Raw genomic sequence first — 19,688 nt, forward strand, 5'->3', positions numbered from 1 at the left:
TCTCTCTCTCTCTCTCTCTCTCTATATATATATATATATATATATATATATATATATATATATATATATATATATATATATATATATATATATATATATATCCTAAAAAATCTAATTTACTTCACACACACACACACACACACACACACACACACACACACACACACACACACACACACACACACATATATCCTAAAAAAACTAATTTACTTCATCTTCATTTGAAAGTGAAAGTATTTTTCAAAATTCATAGATGAGTGTCCCCAATAGATGGGAAGAAAAAAGTGGTAAACAAAGACACTTGGTAAATTTTTGAGGCATTTGACCAAGGAGTATGGGCAAGCTTGGGATTAGGTTATTCACCAAGTAGAATTTTCCGACAATGACACTATGAACATAACAACAAGGAGGAGCCCATTTGAGATTGTTTATGGACTACATCCCAACGGTGTATTTCAACTTAAACCTTGGAGATGTGGAAAGAACGAGTGGACATGCGAGGATTTTTTTTTTAATCCATGAAGGAAGTGCATAAATAGGTCAAACAAACTCGGATAAAGAATACCAAAAAGATAAAGGATAGAGTTGATGTTAAGAAGAAATATGTGTAGTATGAGGTTGGATACTTAGTCATAGTACATCTAAACAAGGAACGACTTCAAAAAGTCCCTAGTAAGTACAAATGAGAAGAATTGGTCCATGTAAAATACTGGCCAAATATGGAAATAATGCCTCTAAGGTAGATCTACCAACAACCATAGCCTTTTCATATCTTTAATGTAGTAGATTTGGTGTGCTACAATGGTCCCAATATAGAAGAAGGTAAAAGAGCTCATGATGTTCTAGAGATGGTCACTAATGTGTCATTTCTGCCCCACAAAAAGTCACAATCAAAGAAGATACTAGATTCAAGTGTTGCAAAGAAGACTAGACATGGAACTTACATGGAGCACCCGATCAAGTGGAAGAATCTTCCTGAAGTTGAAGCCACTTGGGTCTTTGAAAGTGATTTCAAGAAGTTTGAAATTGATCTTACACTTATGTCACTTAATGTGATTTGACTTCCTATCTATGGGGGGGGGGGGGAATGGTGTAGGAGCACCTAGGGGTTAAGTATTTTCAACCCTCAACTTTTGGTGTGCAAGATCCTATAAGGGTCATGAAGTGAATATGGACTATCCAAGAGTCCAATAGGTGAGTTTATAAGGGTTTGATAGTGTCTGAGTGTCATTTCCAAAGTTGGGAAAAGTTTGCCAATGTATTGGCCAAGATTTGCCATGTAAGATATAATGATATTGCTATTAGGATTTAACTGTGTCATTTCAAGTCAAAAATATTGACCCATATTTCATGAGTAGTGATTCAACATGAATCTATCTCTCATGATAATAAGTGGAACAATTAGAACTCATTGGATCTAGGTAATGCTCATAGAGGTGAAGCACCGAGACTTCCCGGGAAGTCACCCATCCCAGTACTACTCCAGCTTGAGCGCACTTAACTAAAAAGTTTCCTACATAGTTAAACCCACTCTACTTGTGACCCCATTTACAAAACCTTCACCAAGTTTTGTGCCTTATGAATCATTCATTAAAAAACCCCTTAAGCTCATAAATTGATAAGTAGGAGATAATTTCTACATCAAGTCAAATAATGATATTGCTATTAAGATTTAATTGTGTCATTTTGAGTCAAACTCATTGACCCATGTTTCATGAGTAGTTATTCAACATGAATCCATCTCTCATGAGAATAAGTGGAACACTTAACACTCATTGGATCTAGCTGATGCTCATAGAGGTGAAGCACTGAGACTTCTCGAGAGGCCACCCATCCCAGTACTATCCAGCTTGAGAGTGCTTAACTACAAAGTTTCCTACATGGTTAAACCCACTATACTTGAAACCCCATTTGCAAAACCTTCACCTAGTGTCATGCTTTATGAACCATTCATTATAAAGCCCCTTAAGCTCATCAACTAATAAGTAGGAGATAATTTCCACAGCAAGTCAAATTATGATATTGCTATCAGGTTTAACTGTGTCATTTTGAGTCAAACTCATTGACCCATGTTTCATGAGTAGTGATTCCACATGAATCCATCTCTCATGAGAATAAATAGAACACTTAAAAACTCATTGGATCTAGGTGATGCTCATAGAGGTGAAGCACTAGGACTTCCCGAGAGGTCACCCATCCCAGTACTACTCCATCTTGAGCATGCTTAACTACAGAGTTTCCTACATGGTTAAACACACTCATGAAACATGGGTCAATGAGCTTGACTCAAAACGACACAGTTAAATCCTAATAGCAATATCATAATTTGATTTGCTATGGAAATTATCTCCTACTTATCAATTGATGAGCTTACGGGGCTTTCTAATGAATGGTTCATAAGGCACAACACTTGGTTTTGCAAATGGGGTTGCAAGTAGAGTGGGTTTAACCATGTAGGAAACTTCATAGTTAAGCACACTCAAGTTGGAGTGGTACTGAGATGGGTGACCTCCCAAGAAGTCTCAGTGCTTCACCTCTATGATCATCACCTAGATCTAATGAGTGCTAAGTGTTCCATTTATTCTCATGAGAGATGAATTCATGTTGAATCACTACTCATGAAACATGGGTCAATGAGTTTGACTCAAAATGACATAGTTAAATCTTGTTAGCAATATCATAATTTGAATTGCTGTGGAAATTATCTCCTACTTATCAATTGATGAGCTTAAGGGAATTTCTAATGAATGGTTCATAAGGCACAACACTTAGTGAAGGTTTTACAAATGGGGTTGCAAGAAGAGTGGGTTTAACCATGTAGGAAACTCTGTAGTTAAGCACACTCAAGTTGGAATAGTACTGAGATGGGTGACCTCCTGGGAAGTCCCAGTGCTTCACCTCTGTGAGCATCACCTAGATCCAATGAGTGTTAAGTGTTTGATTTATTCTCATGAGAGATAGATTCATGTTGAATCACCACCCATGAAACATGGGTCAACGACTTTGACTCAATATGACACAGTTAAATCCTGATAGCAATATCATAATTTGATTTGTTGTGGAAATTATCTCCTACTTATCAATGTAAGATATTGTTGGCATAGTATGGGAAATGACTCCAAAATTGCATAGGAGGTCACATTATACATGTAGAATTTTTTCTATAGTTGTTAAGACACCATTTTGCATCATTGGAATGCAAGATGTTGAAGGAAAGCATAGTTACACTTTGTGCAAAAAGTTGTCAATGACAACTTTGTAACTTTTCAATGTCGCATGACAATATTTTGGAAAAGTTGTGCAAAATGCCCATAAATCAGTTATGGGTCAGTTATGGGTTAGAGACAATTGGTGAAACATGATTTCCTTGGCACTGTAAGAAGGTTGGATATCGTTTGACATGGATTTTAATAGCAAACAATTGATAGTTACTGATAAACTATATGTAGAACTTTTGCAACTGATACATCTTTCATCAAATGGATTAAATCATGCAATTTTTCATTATATATAGTTATTTTTCTTCATTTTCTTGTTGTGTGAGAGTTGGTAGGAGTTTTTGCTAATATTTGTCTGTGTAAATAAAACTCAAACATTTGTGCCCCATTCATTAGGACAATCCAAGGTTTGAAGCAAATAATGGCTCCAACTTAAGACTCCATCGTGAAATCTTCATAACCATTGGAGGTCTAAGTAGGGTCAATGTATAGCATAATCTCTTTTGTAGGAGGTTAGGAGATGTTGTTTCCTATTTTTAATCTCTTTCCCTAGGAGAGCGTTGTCATAACTTGACTAGGAGCAAAGAGCATTTAAAATCTTAAAACTTGCAAGAGTTGATTGGTATAACAAATCCAATGCCATGGACATGTGAAGGAGGTTTATATAGATCCTTGACAAAAAATTGGGAAGTTGATGAATCTATTTGAGTGGATTTCTCTTTGAAAGTTTGATAACTAGTACATTCCCTTTTTAAAACAACATGGTCAGGGTTTGGGCATTATACGAATAGGGCAAGCCCAAGACCTCAAAAATATGAAAGAACTTCCAAATGAGTGTCTACAATGGTGGTTTGTTTGGAAGGTTTTTTGGAACTTTTTCAAACTAAGGCCCTAAAACCCAAGTAGGAGGCCTAATTGTGACCTAATAGGGATAATAGGCCTAAAAACAATGAATCTTGAAATTGGTAACAAAATGACTACAATGTCAAGCAAGTTGGAGTGTTTAGTGGTTGAGTTGGCTAGTTTTAAATCCCTAGACTCTTGCAAGGTGATGGTGAAAGGGCTAGGAAGTTGGTAGGTGAGCTTACCCTTGTGAGCTCAAGATAAAGTTAATGCACATTGAGTTGATAGTAGAACTCTGGGAGAGTGGGACGTGAGTGAGTTGAACCCCCTTAAGGAGGTAGGGGTTGTGTTTAGAAAGAAACCCTAAGAGGTTTTAGAAGTGACCTAGAGTAGAGCTAAGAGTAGCTTGTTGGAGAGCTTGCCTATCATTACCCTTCATGATTTTGGGCCTATATCTTCCCATTTTGACCTCATTTTTGGGGGTTCTCTCTTTTGACTAGAATTTTGCATATTGCAAAATTTGGAAAATTATATTGGACTTGATGTTTTATAACATATTTCCTAATTATTCATATACATAGACTAATTCTTTCTCGCTTCTTTTTCCATGTCCAACAATGATTGTGAGTTATTTGATTCAAATATTGTGTTTCACCTTTGTTTAATCAATATTCTTTCAATGTTTAATGCAAACATATGATATCCCATGGTGCAAAATGTGACTGTGTCTTACTTTTAAGTGTTGAATATGAGAAAATATTAATGTTTTGCTCTTCAGATAGTAGAATACCAAGACTTTTCATAAGAGTCAATTTTGTAGGTTTTGACTAATTGAGTTTGTGAGTTTGAAGTGTATTTTATGAGAAATTTTGTGCAATCACACAACTATAAATCTGACTATTATATTGGTGCATCACACTTTATTTTTAGATTTCCATTTTCATAAGCACATCCTTCTATCCTCTTCTTCATTCAAGATTAGTATAGGTGAGTACTGAAAGGAACCAACCTTTTAATCTTCGAGATTCCCTCACACAATACGACACCCGTCATCTAAGAGTATTTCCATGTTCCATCGAGATGGCTAGATTCCACATCTTACTATAGACATAATCTTGATTGAAAACCGTGGTGATTATTGATTTCAGTATTAACTATTTCCTCATTTTCTAAGTGGGACTTTATTCCTTAATTTTAGCTTCCATCTCCCCTAATTGTGTTTCCATCCCATGATTTTAGCCTTCGTTTTCTTTACACCATTTTCACATTTTGTTCTAATTTGTGCATTTCTAGATGCAACTCTTCCAATTGACATAACATGTCATAATTATGGCATTTTCTTAATGCAATTGCCATTTTATGGCATTTACAATTTTGGAGTCTTCACATGCAATCATGATCATCGATTAAACTTCAATCTTGTCCATTGATTTGAGTTCCAAGATCCTATAAATTGGTCCCAATTCTCCCATTTTTTGCTAACCACGATTTCTTAGTTTCCTCATCATTATCATCCATTTGCTTTCATGGCCGCATTTTGCCAACATAGAGCAACACATCAAGATAAGAGAAAAAAGAAAAAAACATTAAAACACCACAAAGGGAATACTTGTTTGACTACATTTTTATACTTTATGTGCTTTATATTAGTGACTCTAATGGTTTGATAAAGCTTTTTTAGCTTTTGCATGATGGTTTATGTGTTTCATGAAACATTATTGATTTCTACTTGACAACAATGAACATACCAAAATCCGCTAGTGATCTAGTTATATGAACAAATGATGTTTGTCTTAAATATCAATTCCAATTGATCCCCAAGAAATATACTCTATATACACACACAAAGATGTGCATAATTTATATCTAATAATTATTAGTTCAATTTTTACATTTGACACTTAAAAATGAGTAAGATGGCTATAGGCCCTCCCAAACGTCTCCTCCCCTTTGTACCCAACAATTATACCCAAAAGCCATTTTTGGAGGAAAGATGTTGTCAATATGTACCCCCCTCCACACTTAGATGGTGACAGTCATTTGCATGGAAGTAGCAACTTTGTCGATTCTGTCACTTACAGCCCTACCTCCACACCTCTCGCATGGTGCCCAGATCTTTATGTGCAAGAATTATTGAGGGCCAAGAGGAGGTTGGAACTCCTAGAGGCTAAGGAACAAGAAAGTTATCGCAATATGCAGGTGTTAATTGCAGCAAATAAAACTCTTGCAGATAATAACAACATTTTAAAAGCTCAAATCTCAACGCTACAAGAAACACTTTTAGCAGGGAAGCTTGAATGGAAGAACATGAAGGATGAATGGAAAAATCTGAATGCTACATTGGACACAAACAAGGTCACAACAAATATCGAGTCATCTCATTATAAGGAGAGACCGATTTTTCACACTAATTCGTTGGGAAAGGCAGGGATTGAAGAGGAGAGGAGAAGTTTTTCAGAAGTCACCAAAACTTGGGACAAAAACAGCAAACACCTTGATATGGCAAGAGAAGAGGCAAAGATTCGTGTGAACACACAAGACAGAGAGGTCAAGGAAAGGCAGCTTAGGGCATCCAATATAATTATCAAAGGGATAAAAGATTATGGGGAAGGCGAACACACCCTCGACTTAACGAGGGATTTCCTACAAGATGTGTTGTTGTGGCAAGGACAAATCTGTCAAGCTTGGAAGGTTGGCAAACCACAAGTTGAGAGAAATAGGCCAATCAAGGTAGTCATGACCAGCATTAGAGACAAACAAAATTTACTTAACAAAAAACAGCTCTTGAGGGGTTCTCGCTTTGTTATAGAGGAGGATTTAACCATGAGACAACAAGTAGAAAGAAGAATGGAAATGAAAAAAATCAGAACAGCTAGAAATGAAGGCAAAAGAGCTTGGATGTTCAAGGGAAAAGCAATTATTGCTCATTTTGGCTACCGCTCTAATGAAGGGCAGCAAGAAGGCAACAAAGGTGTGGCAACAACCACATTAGCATGCAGCGATACAACAAGATCAGCAATCACACTTAGCGATAATAACTCAACTTCGAGTCTTTCACATCAAAACAAATAGCAATCAAACTTAACCCAGGCGTCCTTAAGTTTAGTTTGTTGGAATTGCAGAGGTTATCCATGGAGACGTGGGCCTGGGTTAGGACCTATTGCGGAAGGCAAAGACATTATTTGTCTCATAGAGACACATGAGCATGAGGGATGTAAGACCCCATTGTTTGAAGGCTACTGGAAGATGGCAGTGTGGAATGAGGTAGTGGGAAATGGTAAAGGTTATGGAGGTATAATGGTTCTAGTAAAAGAAAGGGAAGGTCGTGCCATTCAGTTGGAAAAGACTGATTCTAATAAACAATTCATATGGCTCAAAATTGTGGAAAATAACACTCTTATCAGGATTGCAGCCTGTTACTTTGCTCCACAAGTATCTAAAACTTATAAAAAGTGTGGCTTAGATCACAATGACCCCTATGCTGCGTTAAAGAAAGATGTTGCTATTTTTTCGCAGCATGGGGATGTTCTTGTTGTTGGAGATTTCAATGCTAGGACAACAAATTGGCAAGCAAGTATTTTTAGCTCCAAAGTAAATGATAACCCTATTTGGCTCACAGAAGAAAGAAATCATCAATGGGAAAGAATATTCGAAGATGCTAAAGGCTGCAATCATTTTGGGGAAGAATTGATCACTCTATGTGGCACATTTGATCTCATAATTTGTAATGGTTTGGCTAGATGGGCTAAGTCAGACACTTTCACTCGCAACACATACAACGGAGCAAGTGTGGTAGATTATGTAATTTGTTCGCAGAATTTGTATGAAAATATTGAAGAAGTTGCAATTGGAGAACACATTTGGGATCTCAAATCAGATCATAGACCGCTGCACGTAAATTTGTATTGGGAAAAGGATAGGCGGATTGGAGCAAAAACCCAAGGCCCTCAATACCCCCCTTCTCAGGGCAGAATTTTGTTAACTTCAAAAAACAGTAACACTTTCAGAACTACTCTTAAGGAACTTTGTATGGACACCCTATGTATAAACATGGTGTTAACAGTTATGATTTATCAAATTTGATTCATGAGGCTCTTTCAAAATGCAAGAGAGTAAAAAATAGAAAATCTGAAACTAATTGTTTTCCAGCCAATGCTTGGTTTGATAAGGAATGCAAGAGGGCTAGAAGAAACCTAAGGGAGTCAAATAAAACTAACCTTGACATTAAGGCCTACAAACAGATCCTAAAGAAGAAAAAAACTGATTTTATGTTCACAAGGAGAGAGGAGTTAATTTTCTTGGGCAGAAATAACCCCAAACGTTTTTGGAAAGAACTCCAACTAAGGAGAAAACAAACTGAAAATAATAATATTACTGCCACCCAATGGTTTGAATATGCTAAGAAACTTTATGAACAAGAGGGTGGAGTGGGACAGCCACCTTTGGTCAATGATGATACAAATCTTTTTACTATGCAAGAGATAGAGGCAGGGATTAAGAAGTTAGGTGGAGGTAAAGCAAAATACCTTGTTGCGCTCCAAGTAGAATATCTGAAGTGAGGTATGAAAACTTTTGCACTGCACATCACTGAAATTTTCAACAAAATTTGCCAAGAAGGGTTTCCGAAAGATTGGACAATCAGCCTTGCAATACCACTTTTTAAGAGTGGTGATGTTAACAATCCCTCCAACTACAGGACTATAATGATCAATCCCCTCTTTGCTAAACTTTTTGGCAGCATGATAGAAACTAGGATCAGCAAATGGGCAGAAGAAAACCATAAACGTGCTAAAGGGCAAGCTGGTTTTAGGCCAAAGCACTCGACAGTGGATCACTGTGTCACTTTGAGACACATTATTGAAAAAGAATGGGAGAAAAAGGAAGAGGTATTTTGTTGCTTTGTCGACTTTAAAAAGGCTTTTGACACCGTCCCGAGAGACAAGCTTTGGTTTAGGATGGAAGAATTGGGGATTCCTATGCATCTCAAAGCTACTGTTCATAGGATGTACGAAGAGGTGAAAGTTAAAATCAAAACTTCAAATGGCATTTCAGAATGTTTTAGGAGCGATATCGGGGTCAAACAGGGCTGCCCTTTATCTCCTACTTTGTTTGGTTTATATATTGACAAACTGGAAGAGTGGTTAAACATGCAAAAGGGTGAAGGCATTCAGCTCGGTGAATTTGTTATAAAGCTGCTCCTATATGTGGACGATCTCATTTTAATTGCCAAATCTACCTATGGTTTGCAAGATCATCTATCTTCTCTTGAGCGCTTTTGCGGAATGGTGGGGATGCAGGTCAATATTAGCAAGACTAAGGTTATGATTTTCTCTAATAATAAAAAACAACACCAACATGAATTTTATTACAATGAAAGTGTTATTGAAGAAGTTGCGGAGTATAAATACGTTGGCATCGATTTCAACAAAAAACTAAGCTGGTCTAGCTGCAGGTATAAAAGGATATTAGGTGGGTGGAAGGCTTTTTATGCTCTTCAGAATAGGTGCCGTGAAGCAGATTTGTGGGATTGGAAAACTATTCAAACCTTGTTCAGTCTTCTTGTGCTGCCAGTTGTTCTTTACGGGTGTGAATTATGGGCCAGCAACACTACTATAGCACAATGGAAACAAATCGAAGGAATCCAAAAGCGCTTGATCACAAGCAAGTTTAAAATCAAAAGCACTGTTCCATATGATATCATGCTAAGTGAAATGGGGGCTGCTCCTATTGAGGCACTTGTTATGGTTCGCCTTCTAAGTTATCTAAAAAGAATTGAAAAAATGGAAGAGGATAGATGGCCTAAAGTGGTCTTTAGTGACACACTATGTCAGCGAAAAAGGACATGGATGCAACAAAACATCAAATGGATGAGTAAATGGAATATTCAATTCAATATGTGCCCCACAAATAATAAAGAAATAAAGGTCTTTGTCATAGAGAAATTCTACAAGAGAAATTGGAGAAGCGAGATCGGAAGGAAGAAATTATATTATATAAATGAGTTCAACCCCACTTGTGATCAACTCCAAAAAGCATACATAGGAGCCAACATTTCTTGGAGGGCTAAAATTCTTATTGCTCAGCTGAGAACCAACTCTCACCAACTTCGTTGTGAGACCGGACGTTGGAAGAGGCCAAAGGAGGCTTGGGTAGAAAGAATTTGCAGATTCTACAATTCTGGGAAAGTGGAAACTGAACATCACTTTATTTTAGAATGTGAAGCCTACAAGAGTAGTAGAGATAAATTTGCGGACACTATATGTGACAGTTCTTGGCATAACTTATTCTTCGAAGAGTACATTGAGCAATTGGGTGGACTCATCATCATTCTACGCAAACAACGAACATTGTTACTAAGTGTGCTTGAGTTGTCTTGCTGTCCCATAGGCTATTTTTAGCCTCGTGGACGTTAAAATTTTATCTATCTATCTATCTATAATGTCTCGTTCCAATTCCGGCCGGATGTGGAATCCCCGAAAGAAATCACGTTACATATAGTCCACTAGCGAAGAAGCCTTGAGGAGATATTAACGCTGGTCACCGAGTCTGCCGATGTATTAAAAACAGGCCAAGCGATGTACTCTCAGACGTTTTCCTATACCCCCTTACGCCATTGCAGTGTTGTGCCGCTGCCTCCAAATTATTCTACTGCAATTAAGCCTCCCACACACATTAGGCATAGGGTAGCATATGAGAAGAGACAAAGTAGTTGGAGCAGCATTATCGCAAAAGGTGGGCTGAAGCATTTGTTTGATGTTGGTGAAAACGAAGGAAATGAAGAGGGGCCAATTGAGTTGCCTCAGGATTTCAACCCCTTTGAAGTTCCAGAGGCTACTCCTCTGCAAACAGCAGCAAGCTGTCTTCTTACAGGCTCCATTGCTTTTTTGCTTTACAGGTCCTTTAAAAGAAGGGCTAAGAGAGCTAAGGAGAAGGTATGCTGCTTCTGTATATGCTATCATCACAACACTTCCCTCTAATGTTGAAATTAAGCTTCTGGAGTCCATAATATTTGTTTGATAGAGTTGAGGCTAGAATTGTGTAGTACAAAAATAAACTGTGTTAGGAAAATATTTGTTTCCCATCATTGATTATCAGAAAAAGTAACGAAGTTAACATATTTATAAATTAAAGTCGGGCCTTTTCAAGTTACTGGATACCTGGTGCTCTGATCACCTAACCTTGCTCAGACTCCAGGGTATGTTGCAGCATTTGAGACTACCTCAAAAACAATGATTAAAAATGAGAATGGGCTATAAATGATTGAACAAGAGAATGAGCTATAAATAGTTACCTGACACATAGATTTAATATTGCCGACAAAATTCCCGTTTTGAAATATCTGAAAGAGGCACTGAAAATTGTCGTTTCTTTGAATGGGGAAAAGAATGACAAATCTTTTTCTATTTGGCACACAGAGATTTCGCTCGACAGGAGTTGAAGATGTGAGAAAAGAAGCAAAAGTGGAAGCTTTAAAGGCCCTGGAAAAGGCAAATAGCTTGGCAGAGGAGTTGAAGCCAAATCGTCCACCTGCTTCAGCAGTTCAGGCCTTGATTGGGGCGATTATGGCTGGAGCAATTGCATATGTGCTTTACAATTTCGCTGTTACTGTAGAATCATCTCTAGACAAACAATTTGTTTCATCAAATTACCAGGTTGGTCCATTCGTTCTCCCTTCAATGACTTCCCCTTAAAATTTGTAGTAGCAGTAGTTAGATTTCTGATAAATTGATATCAATTTAATAAGCATTTTGAGTCTGTTTTGGGTTGCGTCAACGTTTGCCTTTAAGCGCGATTGTTCACAACACAATTGTATATTGCTTTCAAACTTAGCATAACAAAGACACACACACAATGAAGCGTGGATGGGACCCATTTTTCTTGTTCATTATACACCCATGCACACACACCCGTGCATGCAACAATCCCACACATACAGATACTGTAGTGTCCCATCTCCAAAATTAAAATAAATTCAACTCCCTTTATACATAGCAAAGCAAATTTATTATCCATACAAACAAATACAAAACAAATGGATGGCGCTAACAAACAGATAATTGTTTGTAGCTGTAAACAAAGTCTCTAATGCAAGATGGTGCTTACGTAGCATAATGGATCTAGTAAATGGGAGATGGTGGCGTGTTGAAGACGAATTTGAATCTGGTACATGCAGTGATAAAGGGATGAAGGATTTTAACAAGTCAAAGGATAGAGTATTATTTAAAAACCTACGAACTTCATGAAACTCCTATGGAATCTACTTGGTACTTTCATTACAAGCAAATGAAGGTGGCAATTGCTATAGCTGTGATATGAGAAGAGTAATTATTTCAACCCATGTTCACAGGATTATTTTACCTCTGTGATGGAATCAATTACTATCCAAGTGGTCGAGAGTTTGTTAATGGATCGTATGCTAAAACAATGAGAATTATTCCTCACGGTAAGGGTCGTAGTAGAGAAATCTGCCACAAAGATGTATGCAGAGCTTCTTCCAAGGGAATACATGAAGTGCAGATATCTCTAAGCTAGTAAGGAACTTAAAACTTCTTTCAGAGATTAAATATATTGACAGACATTGACACTTGCTGAAGCATGATTAAAACTGTAGCTTTACCACATACTGCAAGGTTAGCAGAAAAGACAAAGAAGTAAGATCAATTGAAGCACTCGAGAAAGTCACCACCACATACATACATCACTTAAGTAAAATCAAAGTGTTACGAAAATTAGGAGAAGAGAATTAGAGATTTGGGATCAAATTCATAGGATGAAGCAATTTAGAATAGGAATGCAATAAGGAATAGAGACTTTTGGAAGCTATTGAGACGAAATCAGGAGATCAATAGAGAAATAGTAAGAGAAACAATGAAGTGAGAGCAGCAAGGAATATTTCACTAATGAGGTGTAGGATGGATATAGATATTTAAGCAAATGAAGAAGAGTGGAAGGAGGGGGAAATGCGGGAGTTTTCTAGGTTGAGCAATTGTAGGTGGTTTGGGGTTGGATTGAATAGGGAGAGGTTGAGGACAACGGAGACAAGTATTGTGAGGTTGTGTGCTTTTAGGGTAGTAACAAGGTTGAGGTTGAGTCTGAGATTTATGAGGTGTCTAGGAGGATAATAATTGTAATTAGGCATGTCGCCAGTTACCATCATATTATTAGAGAAGTGGGGAATGGTGGAGCATATGTCAAAACCATTATGATTACTTTTCCCAAAAGTAACTAACTCAAATGGGGAATGTCAAGGTAGCATAGGACTCCTGGTCATGATTGACATTATATAAGTGTTCCTTTGTGACTATGATGAAGTTATAGTGTGGTTTCTCTAAAAGCTCATTAGTGCTTTGGTCTATAATTGAAGCTTCAATATATAGAAATATGTAATATTCACTTATCAGTATTTTAAAAGTAGACAATGTAATAAGAGGATAAGTAGAGGAGGAAGAAGGTTGGGTGTAAACTGCAATAACAAATTCATCATAAGAAAACAATGAGGGCTATGCAGGAATATGAATCAATCAATTCCAGCACTTTGTGCCCTAACACACATTTCTTAGTGTCACCCTAACACACATTTCTTAGTGTCAAGATTGGGCACAAAGTGATATTGACAGAATATTGCGGAGTCATATCCTTGAGGTAGGGGAAGAGAAGCGTCTAAAGACTTCGTGTGAAGAAGAGTAGGGAGATGGCCACTTGTAGATGTATCATAATTTATAGAAGGAAGTTGACCAATCTACTGAAGTGACAGTTTACTTGCAGTTTGAGGATGTAGCATAAAACAATCAATCTAGTGAAGTGGTAGTCAAGTTGCAGTTTGAAGGAGCTAGCATGTGGGGAAGAGTATAGAGATTAGCTGCTAGTAATTGATGCATAGCTGATAGAAGCAAGTCAACCAATCTAGTTAAGTAGTAGTTAGATTGCAGTTTCAAGTGGGTAGTATTAAAAAGCAAGGAAGAGATGGATGTGCAATATTAATTTAATGCTTTGTTATTGTCTTTGAGACATTGTTATTATAATAATTTTTCTGAAAAGGTGGTTGTAAGTTATTATTTAGGAGGGATCAAAGTGGAAGAAGTAGAGGTAGTAGCAAGAAGAAGGAGAAGAGAAGAAGCAGAGAGATCATAAGACAATTGATCGACCTTTTCTAGCTTGGTCTCATAATCTCTCAAACTAGCAAACAAATTTGTAAAATTGGTATTTTTTTGAGAGAACACTTTGTCTTGTATTGGTGCTAGTAAGCTCTCCATACACTTTGAATCTTAATGTCAGGTACTGGTAATACATCTTGGTGAGAATAGATTGGAAGCAGAACGTGAAATCACTTATGTAACATACCAAAAGTAACTATCTAGAAATAATAACAATTAGTTAATTTAAATAACAAAAATTCACAAAAAACAAATTTCACTTTTAACTGTAATAACTGAAGAAACTACTATCCTTTTCACGTGAACAAAGGTTTGTTTAACAACTGAAAGGAATAATATTTCTTTCTCTAGAATAACTAACTTCACATGAAAAGGAATTTAACTTACAAGTTTCCATTTTTTTATTGTCGAATAAAAGAAATCATTTACTGATATAACTGACAAAACATAAACCATAGAACCAGATAGACTTGATGTTTTGATATTGTTTATCTTTACTTCAAGCTCCCAATCTCTTTAAGAGGGAAAGAGTATCATCAAAAGTTTTACCTCCCAACCATTGATCCTACAATCTTGACTTATAACAGGGTCTTCCGCACAACATTTTCACAGAAATGGCCCGATGCTAACGAGATGCAGGGATGGGCTTCAGTCTCATTGGTGCAGAACCCACAACTGTCATAGCCAGTCAATCTATAGACATCTTCACCTATAAAAATGACCTTCCTAGCTAGACATTTCCCTACTTGATCTAGTGATTGATGGTTACTACCCATAGAAAAGTAAAACCTTGGCCAAGGTTTTGAAGGTGCAAGCACTGTATTTCGTGCTGTCATTGTCATCGCCATCGCCAAACTCGTATAAGAGTCCTTTTGACTTCTCTAGTTTGGTCTCCGTGACTTTAAGAATTCACCATTCTGAATGAGAAATATATTGCCGAACAATCCAAGGCCATCTGATGACATACCTAATCCTCTAGGTTGATCATGTTTAATCTAATTTCTAGTTCAGTACTGATTTGGTTAGGCAACATCCTAATCTTAGCTGTGGGGCAACATTCCTTTGACAAAAGATAACAAACGATTCGACCCACTGTAATACCAAGACTTAAGAATAGTTTATAGTTGCAGTATAAAAGGGTTTTCTACATATCCCAGTCTCAGATATTGTTTTCAGTTTAAACAAAGACTCAGTTTCAGATTGATACTTGGCTGATAATTAACAGTGAAATGCAGACATAAACTGTTATGAAAATGTTTCTCTTCTTGTGGTTATGAGAATTCTTCCTCTTTTGGAAATAATGATACTTTTGTACTTCAAACAGGGAATGAATTCCTTGGTTGTATTGCTTGGAAGAACATAATTATTCGGTTGAGATGAATGCAGATCAATGTATTGCTTGAAAACAGAGTATGATTTCTCCTTGACACAATATGAATCATCTTCACCTATATGCAGATGAACAGCAATTAAATTTGGAAATAATAGCATTCAAGAGTGTGAACCAGATTTATTGATTACAATGTGAATCGGTTGGCACATTTAAATATACTTCTATCAGTTCAGCATATTATTCATTCACTATTATTTGCAGGTATGCGCATTTCAATGATTTCACAGATAGAACTAGAAGTCATGTAATAAAGTCCTAATGAAAATGCTACTAACTCCATACATGATTACATCATTATGCAGTAACAATGGCTTACAGCAATTTACAATTTACTGTTAGCTTCTCTAACAGTTGAGAGAATAGAGATCATTTATATGATTGACTGATCAGCATGTAAAAATATAAATACAGAATAACATAGCATCATGGATGAGAACATGCCTAGTTAATCTTGCAGGCGGATAGTGTCCTAGACTATTGTATGCTTGACTGCAGGTGTGACGACTACAACTGAGAACTATATGCTAACACTGTATTGATTCTCTGATTTTGGTAATAGTTTCCAAAAACATGAAGTAAATGCAGACTCCTGGTTACCAATCGCATTAATGAATGATGATTTCCAAAAATGAGGCAATAAATAATAACCAAGAATGCTCAAACCAAAGGAAGTAACTCCTTCTTGGTTTCGGTCTGGAAGAAGTGTTATGTTGCCACCAATGAAGATATTCCTTGCCGAAGAGAATGATTAGTTATAAATTAAGAAAATTTTGGGTTAGATCAACAACACAATAATATATTAAGAATTGTAATGGCAAACATTTGCACCCTGGTATAATTTGCCATTTAGCATCACCCCCACCTTAGCCTAAGACTTGAGATTCCAAGTCATCCTTCCATGCTCACTCACCTAGCCTTGTCATCACCACTTCAAATCCTGGCCACACAGCCTGGGCAAAATAGAATGCGTGCATGCTGTGGAGATGTCCCTGTGGAGGGTACTCCGCTATGAATCTGCAGACGTGCAGGTTGCCATTGAGGCATTACAAACTGCCACCCTGCAATTGTAATGCCCATTTTCACTGCCCACCGATGCAGGATTTGATCTGCGGGCATATATCTCCATTTTCAAGTTTTAGGTGGGGGGCTTCTACAGATTCTAGAGATTTCTCCATGCAGTTTAAGCACCCCTCCATTGTGTTTTGCTTTCATAGATAGCTTCTTGTCACATTAGACAGCTTGCAACTCCTTGATATCGATCGAAATTGTTGATCATCTGTCACTCTGTTGAGCTTGAGTTTCGTAGTCTTGAGGGGAATTAACTCTTCTCATTTATATTGTGTCTTATTAAGCATATCATATTATCCTCACCATAATCTTGTCATTTACTATTGCATATCTTTTATCTACAATTATCTATCACCGATTTTCGTCTACTCAGCTACTGTGGAGGTGGATACACCAAACTAGGGACTTGAGTGAGGCAGGTCTCCAAGCATCCCTAATATTTTCCTTATTTCTGTGTGTAAAGATTTGGAGAGAGGCGAGTTCGAATCATCAACTTTGGTGAATGTCGAATCAGCTGCTATCTTCTTCCTTTCCTTGTGTTTTAGTAGATTAATTGAACTCTGTTTTCTCTCTGTCATTTCCAGTTGACTTATTAGCATTAGTGTTTACTTAGTTATTCTGTTATTTGTATCTTTCTTGTTCTTTGTGTTGTCCTTTGTACCCTGTCCGTATGGGATGTATGTGTGCCAAGCTAATGTCCTATAGTCGTACTGTCCTCCTTGATTCACATGCGCGAACGAGGCAGTGAACTTGCAAAGCTTGGAGATTGCTCTTTGTTGTTTGCTTTTTTGATTTTTGTAATCAAAATATTGTATCATTTGGTATCTTTAAGTTATTGGTATTCGCTTTCATTTAGTGTTCCATTTAATTTAAGCCACTCACTTTTCAACACCTTAATTAATTGAAACTCTCTCCAACATACATTGTTTTGATCTCCCCTTAGCTCTGCATGCTAGGATAAGTGAGTAGGCCCAAGGGAAGGCCCATCTCTTGAGATGTTAATTGGTCTCAAGGTTAGTGTACTTTTTCCTTCTCCACATTTTGGTGAACCTGACATGAAGCTTATGTTTGATAAGCTCCTCTGATTATCCTAATGTTGGGAACTCTTGTGAGCTTCACAATCCATACCAATTCGACAATTGTTTTACGAAGGTCTACAAGACGTATTCCTTCTGGTTGATATAGTCCCACTAGACTAGGAATATGGACTCTAAGGAACAAGTAGATCTCCATCAATGGAGCCCAAAATTTGCCTCCATTTTAGTAATGATGTTGGTATGATTCAAGAGTGAACATTGGTGTTGAAATTAGTGGTGTTGAAGGATAATAATACAGTTGATATAATATCATTCAGTAAATGCACATTGGTTTCTGTACAATCCACTCTTCATAGCATTCCCTGTGAGTTTGTAGCTGTTCTTGACTAAGGTGTGAATTCAGTTTGTAGGCTCCTGTTTTCCATGTATGTACAAGCAAAGACACCTTGGCATGAGCAAATCCTATGGATTCACAACACCCCATCATCATTTGATAACCCAGTCTGCTCTCCTAAATTAGCAATCATTATCAACAAGACACATAATAGTGTATGAGTTGAGTAAAGAGATTATGTTGAAATCCAAAGCTTAGACATTTTCTCTCATCAGAAATTTTAAAACTTCAAGGCTTGATATGATTGGAGGAATCAATGGCAACAAGGAGTCGGGTCCATACAAACAATTATGGGCAAGCATGAATTCTGGAGTCTTATGCCAAATTAAAGGAGTTAGTTTGTGTGCGTATAGTAACAATGGATATGGGCATGTTTTATTCACAATGTGACTTCCACAAGAGTGATAGATATGAGGCAGTGTCTCCTCTGGGCAATACATCTTTATCAAGAAATGCATATATCATCTATGCGATTTCAGAAATTGTTCTCTTCGACATTCCTATCATTTTAAGAGGAGTTAAAGTTCAATATGGACCAATTTAAGATTGCATATATATTTGATCTGTCCCATCTTGATTATTTAATTGTTGGCAGTATAAGTGCATAAGAACTTTATAAAGTTGTATGTGAAAATTCACTGAAGTTGACTCTATTGCCCAAATAAGCAGAGGCATAGGTCTTTTTGTTATTGAAGTCAGAAAATCTATAACTTCCTTCCTACAAACATCAAATTTATTATTAACAAACATTATACAAAACATCTAACCATTACTCAGTATTCAGTTTCATTTTAATTGAGTTCTAGGACCTTGCCAGTGGAAGAATTCCAAAGTTCAAATTCGCTTTAGAAAAGCTCTGAACCAAGTGATCAGGTTCGAGGAGAAGGTCTACCCACCTAGGTGTAGTGGAGCCTGTAGTGCAGGGGAATCAAGAAGTATTCCCATTCATTGGCCAGAACTGATTGAGAAGTCCTATCAGAGAAGTGACAGGCTCTTAGAGTTCCAATCAGCTGTTTTGGGAACCAACACCCATTTCTTCATAGGTTCAATATTGGGGCTTAATACCTCTCCAAAGGTCCCTAGGGTCCTAGCATTCCACACCAGCTAGTTCTCCACTGAATTCCTCTCTTGCAGTGGATTAGAAGTTGGCTTTTACTATTAAGTTTGACAAGATTCAATCCCTCAAGGGAAATCTAAGGGATTTTGAGGCATTCTTGAAGAAAAATGTTGTCTACCTTGAAGCTAGAGACGTTATTTGTAACCTAAGAGAATCCCTAACCTTGGATAAGGAGGGTCTCAAAGTCCTCTTGACGCTAGGACGGATAGTGGATAACAAAATGTCCATCTTGCCTCCTGACTCTTGGTGGGCCAGTTGAACCTTACTGGAGAATAGGTTGGTGTTGCAATATCTAAGGTATTAGTGCACATGGTAGAATCTACACCTAGCACTGCCCCTTTAAATAGTGGTGTTGTCCCCACTATCACCATAAACAAGAACTCCTTGGGATACAATTCACATAATACTCGTGCAGATCCGGAGAGTGGTTGCAGAGGAGTCAATAGTGGATTATCTACTCCATC

The 19,688-nt window shown here is 37.2% G+C and overlaps 1 protein-coding gene across 1 annotated transcript in view; it reads left to right on the forward strand.

Annotated features, from left to right (window-relative positions):
- The first annotated feature begins 10,580 nt into the window (after positions 1-10,580).
- The window catches only part of LOC149556846 (uncharacterized), a 63,736-nt gene continuing 54,628 nt past the window's right edge, over positions 10,581-19,688 (forward strand). Inside the window, exons 1-2 of the mRNA XM_089831437.1 lie at positions 10,581-10,993; positions 11,477-11,713. Coding sequence (XP_089687563.1) covers positions 10,637-10,993; positions 11,477-11,713 — 594 coding nt within the window. The 5' untranslated portion in view covers positions 10,581-10,636. The remainder of the gene's footprint in view (positions 10,994-11,476; positions 11,714-19,688) is intronic.

Source organism: Cupressus sempervirens, chromosome 5, assembly GCF_028749045.1.
Source record: "Cupressus sempervirens isolate cs-2001-9-10 chromosome 5, ASM2874904v1, whole genome shotgun sequence".
NCBI lineage: Eukaryota > Viridiplantae > Streptophyta > Pinopsida > Cupressales > Cupressaceae > Cupressus > Cupressus sempervirens.